This window comes from Procambarus clarkii, chromosome 10 (genome assembly GCF_040958095.1).
Source record: "Procambarus clarkii isolate CNS0578487 chromosome 10, FALCON_Pclarkii_2.0, whole genome shotgun sequence".
NCBI classification, from domain to species: Eukaryota; Metazoa; Arthropoda; class Malacostraca; order Decapoda; family Cambaridae; genus Procambarus; species Procambarus clarkii.
Window position 1 is genome coordinate 10,440,271 of NC_091159.1, and position 12,500 is coordinate 10,452,770.

The window sequence follows — 12,500 nt, forward strand, 5'->3', positions numbered from 1 at the left end:
CGAGACGGCCGGGCAAGCAGCAGCCATCTCGGAAGAAAATGGAAAGAGACGGGGAGATGGGAGGGAGAGGGAGAGAGAGAGAGAGAGAGAGAGAGAGAGAGAGAGAGAGAGAGAGAGAGAGAGAGAGAGAGAGAGAGAGAGAGAGAGAGAGAGAGAGAGAGAGAAAGAGAAAGAGAAAGAGAAAGAGAAAGAGAAAGAGAGAGAGAGAGAGAGAGAGAGAGAGAGAGAGAGAGAGAGAGAAAGAGAGAGAGGGTGAGAGGGTGAGAGGGTGGGGAGGTGGGGGGTGGAAGAAAAAATATTAATAGAACCATAATCCACCTATATTTGTTCCTGGTTACTACATGGCTTCTCTGCCTCGGACAGTCATCTCTCTCCTCACGTCACCACTCACACTTCTCCTGGACGACTACTGCTACGAGTATTTGTTGTCCACCCCCACCCCCACCCCCCCCCCCCCACCCACTAGTACTCTTGTGCCATTCCAGAGTTGCCAGCCTGAGTGATGCCAGGCCAACGATGCCAGAAAGTGCCGCTATAAACAAAAACAAAAAACCTTGCCCAGCGAGGTGGAACGAGGGTGCCCAGTTAAACCAGAATGAGATCCTGGGCGTGACTGGCAGAGTGACTGGCAAGACTGGGATGAGATGTTCACCTCCTCCCCCCCTCCCCCCTTCCCCCCCCCTTCACCAAAAGTTAAATTAAAGGATGTGGTAAAAAATTGTGACTTTCGTTCAATTCTCTAAATCCCAAAGTCAGCCCTTATGGGTTGACCAACCTCAGCCATGAGGTTGGGTAGTAAAGGGCCACGAGTAGACGGGGAGGGGGGAGGCAAGAGTAGAGGGGGGGGGGGAAAGAGAAGAGAGGGGGAAAGCATGAGGTTGAAATTGAAATTGAAATAAGTTTATTGAGGTAAAATACACACAAAGGGATGTGGTAGCTCAAGCTATTCTCATCCCGTTCAGTACAACGTGTTAATACATACATAGCCACACATCACAAGCAATAAACATATTACCGAACATTCTGAGAGATAAACATATACATTTCCTATGGCATGAGGTGGGTCAAGAGGAAGGGTGGGATAGAGTAGCTGTAGCCATCCCATCCTCCCACAAATGCTCACGTCCCACCACCACGGGGACGGTCACCACCAACAGTGTTCACCTGTTATATTACTCAGCGAAGAACACAACAGCGCCGCCACCAAACACTCCTGGGAGCACATGTCCTCCATGGAGGACAGAAGAAAATGTATATATGCTGGTTAGCATTGTAATTGTGTGGCCACGTCTGTGGTAGAAAATAATAATAATGATAAAAAACTCCTAGGTCCTAGGAGCGGGGGGAGGGGAGAGAAAAGAGAAGAGAAAGAAAAGAGAAAGAGAAGAGAGAGAAAATAGGAAAAGAGAAAAGAGAGAGGGGGGAATAGGGTGATAAAGGAGAGTCGAGGAATGATTGACAGATACATAGACAGACAAGTAGGACACACTAAGAACGAGAGACAGTCATCATTTAAAGCACATCACCAACAAATTCATCAAGCACAAAATTATATACAAACCCTAGACTTGTTGAACTGTAATGTGCACACTATCTGTTCTATCTCTCTCTCTCTCTCTCTCTCTCTCTCTCTCTCTCTCTCTCTCTCTCTCTCTCTCTCTCTCTCTCTCTCTCTCTCTCTCTCTCTCTCTCTCTCTCTCTCTCTCTCTTGAAGCCAATTAAGTAGATCAAGACCCACTAAACCTAAAACTCAGCGCCCAGCACCAACAGTCAGAAGAGACACAAACACAGCGCCCAGCACCAACAGACAGAAGAGACACAAACACAGCGCCCAGCACCAACAGACAGAAGAGACACAAAACACAGCGTCCAGCACCAACAGACAGAAGAGACACAAACACAGCGCCCAGCACAACAGACAGAAGAGACACAAACACAGCGCCCAGCACCAACAGACAGAAGAGACACAAACACAGCGCCCAGCACCAACAGTCAGAAGAGACACAAACACAGCGGCCAGCACCAACAGACAGAAGAGACACAAACACAGCGCCCAGCACCAACAGACAGAAGAGACACAAACACAGCGCCCAGCACCAACAGACAGAAGAGACACAAACACAGCGCCCAGCACCAACAGACAGAAGAGACACAAACACAGCGCCCAGCACCAACAGACAGAAGAGACACAAACACAGCGCCCAGCACCAACAGACAGAAGAGACACAAACACAGCGCCCAGCACCAACAGACAGAAGAGACACAAACACAGCGCCCAGCACCAACAGACAGAAGAGGCACAAACACAGCGCCCAGCACCAACAGACAGAAGAGACACAAACACAGCGCCTAGCACCAACAGAGAGAAGAGACACAAACACAGCGCCCAGCACCAACAGACAGTAGAGGCACAAACACAGCGCCCAGCACCAACAGACAGAAGAGACACAAACACAGCGCCCAGCACCAACAGACAGAAGAGACACAAACACAGCGCCCAGCACCAACAGACAGAAGAGGCACAAACACAGCGCCCAGCACCAACAGACAGAAGAGACACAAACACAGCGCCTAGCACCAACAGAGAGAAGAGACACAAACACAGCGCCCAGCACCAACAGACAGAAGAGACACAAACACAGCGCCCAGCACCAACAGACAGAAGAGACACAAACACAGCGCCCAGCACCAACAGACAGAAGAGACACAAACACAGCGCCCAGCACCAACAGACAGAAGAGGCACAAACACAGCGCCCAGCACCACAGACAGAAGAGACACAAACACAGCGCCTAGCACCAACAGAGAGAAGAGGACACAAACACAGCGCCCAGCACCACAGACAGAAGAGACACAAACACAGCGCCCAGCACCAACAGACAGAAGAGACACAAACACAGCGCCCAGCACCAACAGACAGAAGAGACACAAACACAGCGCCCAGCACCAACAGACAGAAGAGACACAAACACAGCGCCCAGCACCAACAGACAGTAGAGGCACAAACACAGCGCCCAGCCCCAACAGACAGTAGAGGCACAAACACAGCGCCCAGCACCAACAGACAGAAGAGACACAAACACAGCGCCCAGCACCAACAGACAGTAGAGGCACAAACACAGCACCAACAGACAGAAGAGACACAAACACAGCGCCCAGCACCAACAGACAGAAGAGACACAAACACAGCGCCCAGCACCAACAGACAGTAGAGGCACAAACACAGCGCCCAGCACCAACAGACAGAAGAGACACAAACACAGCGCCCAGCACCAACAGACAGTAGAGGCACAAACACAGCGCCCAGCACCAACAGACAGAAGAGACACAAACACAGCGCCCAGCACCAACAGACAGTAGAGGCACAAAACACAGCGCCCAGCACCAACAGACAGAAGAGACACAAACACAGCGCCCAGCACCAACAGACAGAAGAGACACAAACACAGCGGCCAGCACCAACAGACAGAAGAGACACAAACACAGCGCCCAGCACCAACAGTCAGAAGAGACACAAACACAGCGCCCAGCACCAACAGTCAGAAGAGACACAAACACAGCGCCCAGCACCAACAGTCAGAAGAGACACAAACACAGCGCCCAGCGACATTGGCAACCCCCCCACAGACTAAGCAAGTACACCACACCTAACAAACACAAACCACTGTTTGTATTATTACTGGTAACAGCGTTACAGTTCTGGCCGGACTGACCACGTGCACGAGCGGTAAATCAAACAAATGTAAACACCATTTAGCTTACCATACGAGCCTATATATATTACTGAAGTATTATATGGCAAGAGTAGTGTAAATATCAGCTGCAACAGTACATTAATATTGGAATTTAAACAGTAATTGACTAGTATATAATGAATTATTCAAGACTTGTTAATCCATAAAGTAATTGTCATTTATAAAACTCTTGGTGTAATAAATAGGTAATTTATTTTGAAGAAAATGGCAACTTTTGTAGCATCCTCGTCACCCCAAGACAAGGTGGTGGGGGCGTAGGGTTCATCCCATGTAGGGCTCCAGTCAGGCCTCAACACTAGTGGAGCAGGGCAGGGCAGGTAGGGCAGGTCAGGGCAGGGCAGGGCAGGCAGGGAGGGCAGACCAGGGCAGGCCAGGGCAGGCCAGGCCAGGCAGGGCAGGGCAGGGAGGGCAGGTCAGGGCAGGGCAGGGCAGGCAGGGAGGGCAGACCAGGGCAGGCCAGGCAGGGCAGGGCAGGCCAGGGCAGGGAGGGCAGACCAGGGCAGGCCAGGGCAGGGCAGGCCAGGCCAGGGCAGAGCAGGGCAGGCCAGGCGGCAGGGCAGGAACAAGTACTTACACAAGCCCCGTCTTGGGTAACTCCAGATGCCTTCCTCTCCAAAGCGTCGAAGACCTGCACTTCTGGCATCCACAACAGAACTGCGTTTCAAGATGTACCGAGACTGATCACTGCGGAGAGTGGAGCCGACGGGGGACGCAGCAGTCATTCAGTGCCGTGTACGGAACCATACACTAATGGTTTCTATATCGCGTTGGGACGACGCAGGGCAGTAAGCACATACCACCTGGATACCAAAACCGGTTGTACAGAGCATCAGATTACACCATGCTAGCCCCCCCTCCCCGTCACCCCTGCACCACACTCACCCACCTCACACTCATCTCACTCAAGCATTACTCACCTTAACAACAAAACCCAATCCCTGCCACACACAAATTCAGTCCTTTTAAAAAGAAAAAATAATAATAATCCATCTATTTACTCCCTCTTCAAGCACAACCTCCACCTACCCCGAGCCGGTCGGCCGAGCGGACAGCAAACTGGACTTGTGATCCTGTGGTCCCGGGTTCGATCCCGGGCGAAGGCGAGAAACAATGGACAGAGTTTCTTTCACCCTATGCCCCTGTTACCTAGCAGTAAAATAGGTACCTGGGTGTTAGTCAGCTGTCACGGGCTGCTTCCTGGGGGTGGAGGGCCGCGGGGACACTAAAAAGCCACGAAATCATCTCAAGATAACTTCAAGATAACCTCAAGATAACTCCCCCCCCCCCTCCCCTTCCACCCTCAAGCACCAGCTTGACTCAACCTCTCTTCCAGATGTACAAAATGTACAGATGTACAAAAAAATAATTTACAATACCAAAATCCTTAGTTTTGTAGTGAAGACTAAACTCTTGAGGCTAAATAGGGGCCAATCTGGGGGATAATTACCACAGGTAACTGCTGATGAGAGGAGATGGTTACAGAGCCCGCGTCACAATGGGTCACTACTCGTCACCTACACGCACGTGGTGGTGTATACGCACGGCTGTAACACGTCACACACCAGTATATCCTGGTGCAACATTATTGTACGGCACGTTCACACACAGGTGTCTTGAGCAGCTGTTTCTACACACCTGGATGTATGGGATGGTTGTATGACACGCACGCAGGCAGGTGTGTGATGCTGAGCATGCTGAAGACTGGAGATATTCGTGTTGTATCATTGGTTATTTAACAACGAGTGTATTTAAACACTACAATAGTCACCCACACAGGGAGGCACCCACACCAGACTCGTTCTGGTGTGGGTAGATTATATAGGACCAAACTTTCCATATCCTAACTCCACCCACCAGACTCGTTCCGGAGCTGAGAGGTATGAGCTACGAGGAAAGGCTAAAGGAGCTGAAACTCACGTCCCTAGAAGACAGAAGAGTAAAGGGGAGACATGATAACCACCTACAAAATTCTCAGGGGAATTAACAAGGTGGACAAACAAACTCTTTAGCACGGGTGGAACACGAACAAGAGGACACAGGTGGAAACTTAGTACCCAAATGAGCCACAGAGACATTAGAAAGAATTTTTTCAGTGTCAGAGTAGTTAGTAAATGGAATGCACTAGGCAGTGATGTGGTGGAGGCTGACTCCATACACAGTTTTAAATGTAGATATGATAGAGCCCAGTAGGCTCAGGAATCTGTACACCAGTTGATTGACAGTTGAGAAGCGGGACCAAAGAGCCATAGCTCAACCCCCCGCAAGCACAAATAGGTGAGTACGCACACCCCTATCAGTGAGGCCCTGATAGCTTAGTTGACAACGCTCTGGACTCGTAATCGTAGGGTCCGGGTTCAATCCCCGGTGATGACAGAAACAAAATGGGCAGTTTCTTTCACCCTGATGCCCCTGTTACCTAGCAGTAAACAGGTACCTGGGAGTTAAACAGCTGTTATGGGCTGCTTCCTGGCCGTGTGTGAATGTGTACTCACCTATTTGTGCCTGCAGGATCGAGCATGACTCTTGGATCCCGCCTTTCTAGCCATCGATCGTTTACAGCAAAGACTCCTGCCCCCATTTCCCTATCATATCTAGTTTTAAAATTCTGAATAAAGTTGCTTCCACAACCTGCTCCTTAAGTACATTCCATTTTCGCACTACTCTCACGCTAAAAGAAAACTTCCTAACATCTCTGTGACTCATCTGAGTTTCAGCTTCCACCCATGTCCCCTCGTTATGTTAACATTCCGTGTGAACATTTCATCTATGTCCACTTTGTCAATTCCCCTGAGATTTTTTACGTTCCTATCATGTCCCCCCTCTCCCTTCTTTTTTCTAGTGTCGTAAGGCTCAGTTCCCTCAGGCGCTCTTCATACCCAATCCCTCGTAAACACTGGGACGAACCTCGTTGCAAACTTCTGAACCTTTTCCAGTTTCCTTATGTATTTCTTCAGGTGGGGACTCCATGACGGGGCGGCATACTCTTAGACTGGTCTCACGCAGGCAGTGTAAAGCGCCCTAAATGCCTCCTTACTTAGGTTTCTGAATGATGTTCTAACTTTTGCCAGTGTAGAGTACGCTGCTGTCGTTATCCTATTTATATGTGCCTCAGGAGATAGATTAGGTGTTACGTCCACCCCCAGGTCTCTTTCACGCGTCGTTACAGGTAGGCTGTTCCCCTTCATTGTGTACTATCCCTTTGGTCTCCTATCTCCTAGTCCCATTTCCATAACTTTACATTTGCTCGTGTTGAACTCCAGTAGCCATTTCTCTGACCATCTCTGCAACCTGTTCAAGTCCTCTTGAAGGATCCTGCAATCCTCATCTGTCACAACTCTTCTCATCAACTTTGCGTCATCCGCGAATATAGACATATAGGATCCTACTCCTGTAAACATATCGTTTACTTAAATTAGAAATAGAATTATGTGTGTGTGTAATTACCTAAGTGTAGTTACAGGATGAGAGCTACGCTCGTGGTGTCCCGGTAATAATTGGGTTTGACCTGCGGACTGTGAGGGGCCTCAGAGGACGCTCCCACACCTGGACTACTGCGTGTGTGTGTACTCACCTATTTGTGCTTGCGGGTGTTGAGCTTTGGCTCTTTGGTCCCGCCTCTCAACTGTCAATCAACTGGTGTACAGATTCCTGAGCCTACTGGGCTCTATCATATCTACATTTAAAACTGTGTATGGAGTCAGCCTCCACCACATCACTGCCTAATGCATTCCATCCGTTAACTACTCTGACACTGAAAAAGTTCCTTCTAACGTCTCTGTGGCTCATGTGAGTACTCAGTTTCCACCTGTGTCCCCTTGTTCGCGTCCCACCAGTGTTGAATAGTTTATCCTTGTTTACCCGGTCGATTCCTCTGAGGATTTTGTAGGTTGTGATCATGTCTCCCCTTACTCTTCTGTCTTCCAGTGTCGTAAGGTGCATTTCCCGCAGCCTTTCCTCGTAACTCATGCCTCTTAGTTCTGGGACTAGTCTAGTGGCATACCTTTGGACTTTTTCCAGCTTCGTCTTGTGCTTGACAAGGTACGGGCTCCATGCTGGGGCCGCATACTCCAGGATTGGTCTTACATATGTGGTGTACAAGATTCTGAATGATTCCTTACACAGGTTCCTGAACGCTGTTCTGATGTTAGCCAGCCTCGCATATGCCGCAGATGTTATTCTTTTTATGTGGGCTTCAGGAGACAGGTTTGGTGTGATATCAACTCCTAGATCTTTCTCTCTGTTCGTTTCATTAAGTACTTCATCTCCTATTCTGTTTCCTGTGTTTGGCCTCCTATTTCCACCACCTAGTTTCATTACTTTGCATTTACTCGGGTTGAACTTCAACAGCCATTTGTTGGACCATTCACTCAGTCTGTCTAGGTCATCTTGTAGCCTCCTACTATCGTCCTCAGTTTCAATCCTCCTCATAATTTTTGCATCATCGGCAAACATTGAGAGAAACGATTCTATACCCTCTGGAAGATCATTTACATATATCAGAAACAGTATAGGTCCAAGGACTGACCCCTGCGGTACTCCACTCGTAACGTCTCGCCAATCTGAGACCTCACCCCTCACACTGACTCGTTGTCTCCTGTTACTTAGGTATTCCTGTATCCAACGGAGTACCTTCCCTTTCACTCCAGCCTGCATCTCCAGTTTTTTCACTAGCCTCTTGTGTGGCACTGTGTCAAAGGCTTTCTGACAATCCAAAAATATGCAGTCTGCCCACCCTTCTCTTTCTTGCCTTATTTTTGTTGCCTGGTCGTAGAATTCAAGTAACCCTGTGAGGCAGGACCTGCCATCCCTGAATCCATGTTGATGCTGTGTTACAAAGTTCTTTCGCTCCAGATGTTCCACTAGCTTTCTTCGCACAATCTTCTCCATCAACTTGCATGGTATGCAGGTTAGGGACACTGGTCTGTAATTCAGTGCCTCCTGTCTATCCCCTTTCTTGTATATCGGGACTACGTTAGCTGCTTTCCAAATTTCTGGCAGTTCCCCTGTTGCCAGTGATTTGTTATACACCATGGAGAGCGGGAGGCACAGTTCTTCTGCTCCTTCCTTTAGTATCCAAGGGGAGATTCCATCTGGACCTATAGCCTTTGTCACATCCAATTCTAGTAAACACTTCCTTACTTCCCCGCTGGTAATCTCAAACTCTTCCAGTGGTTCCTGGTTAGCTATTCCCTCTCTTATCTCTGGGATTTCTCCTTGCTCCAAGGTGAAGACCTCCTGGAATTTCTTATTCAGTTCCTCACACACTTCCTTGTCGTTTGTAGTGAATCCTTCTGCCCCTAACCTTAATTTCATAACCTGTTCCTTTACTGTTGTTTTTCTCCTGATGTGGCTATGCAGCAATTTAGGCTGAGTCTTTGCCTTGCTTGCGATGTCATTTTCGTATTGTCTTTCTGCCTCTCTTCTCATCCTAACATATTCATTCCTGGCATTCTGGTATCTTTCTCTGCTCTCCAGTGTCCTGTTATTCCTATAGTTTCTCCATGCCCTTTTACTTTGCTGCTTAGCTAGCCTACATCTCTGATTAAACCATGGGTTTCTCATCTTCATTTCACTGTTTTCCTTTTGGACTGGGACAAACTTGTTTGCTGCATCTTTGCATTTTTGCGTGATGTATTCCATCATATCTTGGGCCGTCTTTTCCCTGAGCTCTGTTTCCCATGCTATATCTGCTAGGCATTTTCTTATCTCCTCATAGTTTCCCTTTCGGTATGCTAACCTTTTGGTTTCGGTATCCCTTCTCGAGTTCAATAACCCTTCTTCAATCAGGTACTCAAACACCAATACACTGTGGTCGCTCATTCCTACTGGGTCCTCAAAACTGATTTCTCTTATGTCAGAGTCGTTCAGGGTGAAGACTAGGTCGAGTCTCGCTGGTTCGTCGTTTCCTCTCATCCTTGTGGGTTCACTGACATGCTGGGTTAAGAAGTTTCTAGTCGCCACCTCCAGTAGTTTGGCTCTCCACGTATCCTCGCCTCCATGCGGTTCCTTGTTCTCCCAATCAATCCTGCCGTGATTGAAGTCCCCCATGATGAGCAGGTGGGATCTATTTCTACAGGCAGAAGAGGCTGCCCTCTCAATTATAGTGTTAACTGCCATGTTGTTGCTTTCGTACTCTTGACTGGGTCTTTTGTCATTTGGTGGAGGATTATATATTACTGCTACTACTATCCTTGGTCCTCCCATTGTCATGGTGCCTGCTATGTAGTCTCTGAAACCCTCACAGCCCGGGATAGCCATCTCATTAAAACTCCATTCCTTTCTCATGAGTAGGGCCACTCCTCCTCCTCCCCTACCTTCCCTCTCTTTCCTTATTATTGTGTACTCCTGGGGAGTACGGGAGTACTCCTGTGTGTGTGTGGTGTGTGTGTGTGTGTGTGTGTGTGTGTGTGTGTGTACTCACCTAATTGTGCTTGCGGGGGTTGAGCTCTGGCTCTTTGGTCCCGCCTCTCAACCGTCAATCAACTGGTGTACAGATTCCTGAGCCTATTGGGCTCTATCATATCTACATTTGAAACTGTGAATGGAGTCAGCCTCCACCACATCACTTCCTAATGCATTCCATTTGCTAACTACTCTGACACTGAAAAAGTTCTTTCTAACGTCTCTGTGGCTCATTTGGGTACTCAGCTTCCACCTGTGTCCCCTTGTTCGCGTCCCACCAGTGTTGAAAAGTTCATCCTTGTTTACCCGGTCGATTCCCCTGAGGATTTTGTAGGTTGTGATCATGTCCCCCCTTACTCTTCTGTCTTCCAGTGTCGTGAGGTGCATTTCCCGCAGCCTTTCCTCATAACTCATGCCTCTTAGTTCTGGGACTAGTCTAGTAGCATACCTTTGGACTTTTTCCAGCTTCGTCTTGTGCTTGACAAGGTACGGGCTCCATGCTGGGGCCGCATACTCCAGGATTGGTCTTACATATGTGGTGTACAAGATTCTGAATGATTCCTTACACAGGTTCCTGAACGCCGTTCTGATGTTAGCCAGCCTCGCATATGCCGCAGACGTTATTCTCTTTATGTGGGCTTCAGGAGACAGGTTTGGTGTGATATCAACTCCTAGATCTTTCTCTCTGTCTGTTTCATTAAGTACTTCATCTCCTATTCTGTATCCTGTGCCTGGCCTCCTGTTTCCACTGCCTAGTTTCATTACTTTGCATTTACTCGGGTTGAACTTCAACAGCCATTTGTTGGACCATTCACTCAGTCTATCCAGGTCATCTTGTAGCCTCCTACTATCATCCTCTGTTTCAATCCTCCTCATAATTTTTGCATCGTCGGCAAACATTGAGAGGAACGAATCTATACCCTCTGGGAGATCATTTACATATACCAGAAACAGTATAGGTCCAAGGACTGACCCCTGCGGGACTCCACTTGTGACGTCTCGCCAATCTGAGACCTCACCCCTCACACAGACTCGTTGTCTCCTGTTGCTTAGGTATTCCTCTATCCACCGGAGTACCTTCCCTCTCACTCCAGCCTGCATCTCCAACTTTCGCACTAGCCTCTTGTGTGGCACTGTATCAAAGGCTTTCTGACAATCCAAAAATATGCAGTCTGCCCACCCTTCTCTTTCTTGCCTTATTTTTGTTGCCTGGTCGTAGAATTCAAGTAACCCTGTGAGGCAGGACCTGCCATCCCTGAACCCATGTTGATGCTGTGTTACAAAGTTCCTTCGCTCCAGATGCTCCACTAGTTTTTTTCGCACAATCTTCTCCATCAGCTTGCATGGTATGCAGGTTAGGGACACTGGCCTGTAGTTCAGTGCCTCCTGTCTATCCCCTTTCTTGTATATCGGGACTACGTTAGCTGCTTTCCAAATATCTGGCAGTTCCCCTGTTGCCAGTGATTTGTTATACACTATGGAGTGGTAGGCTCAGTTCTCTTGCTCCTTCCTTTAGAACCCAAGGGGAGATTCCATCTGGGCCTATAGCCTTCGTCACGTCCAACTCTAGTAAACACTTCCTTACTTCCCCACTGGTAATCTCAAACTCTTCCAGTGGTTCCGGGTTAGCTATTCCCTCACTTACCTCTGGAATTTCTCCTTGTTCTAAGGTGAAGACCTCCTGGAATTTCTTATTCAATTCCTCACACACTTCCTTGTCATTTGTAGTGAATCCTTCCGCCCCTATCCTTAATCTCATAACCTGTTCCTTTACTGTTGTTTTTCTCCTAATGTGGCTATGCAACAATTTAGGCTGAGTCTTTGCCTTGCTTGCGATGTCATTTTCGTATTGTCTTTCTGCCTCTCTTCTCATCCTGACATATTCATTCCTGGCATTCTGGTATCTTTCTCTGCTCTCCAGTGTCCTGTTATTCCTATAGTTTCTCCATGCCCTTTTACTTTGCTGCTTAGCTAGCCTACATCTTTGATTAAACCATGGGTTTCTCATCTTCATTTCTCTGTTTTCCTTTTGGACTGGGACAAACTTGTTTGCTGCGTCCTTGCACTTCTGCGTGATGTAATCCATCATATCTTGGGCCGTCTTTCCCCTGAGCTCTGTTTCCCATGCTATATCTGTTAGGAATTTTCTTATCCCCTCATAGTTTCCCTTTCGGTATGCTAACCTTTTGGTTTCGGTATCCCTCCTCGAGTTCAATAACCCTTCTTCAATCAAGTACTCAAACACCAGTACACTGTGGTCGCTCATTCCTACTGGGTCCTCAAAACCGATTTCTCTTATGTCGGAGTCGTTCAGAGTGAAGACTAGGTCGAGTCTCGCTGGTT

At 48.2% G+C, this 12,500-nt stretch overlaps 1 protein-coding gene across 1 annotated transcript in view; it reads left to right on the top strand.

Annotated features, from left to right (window-relative positions):
- The window catches only part of LOC138363132 (mucin-22-like), a 67,675-nt gene extending 64,463 nt beyond the window's left edge, over positions 1 to 3,212 (top strand). Inside the window, exon 5 of the mRNA XM_069322123.1 lies at positions 1,755 to 3,212. Within this exon, the coding sequence (XP_069178224.1) occupies positions 1,755 to 3,212 (1,458 nt within the window). The remainder of the gene's footprint in view (positions 1 to 1,754) is intronic.
- Positions 3,213 to 12,500: the final 9,288 nt, after the last annotated feature.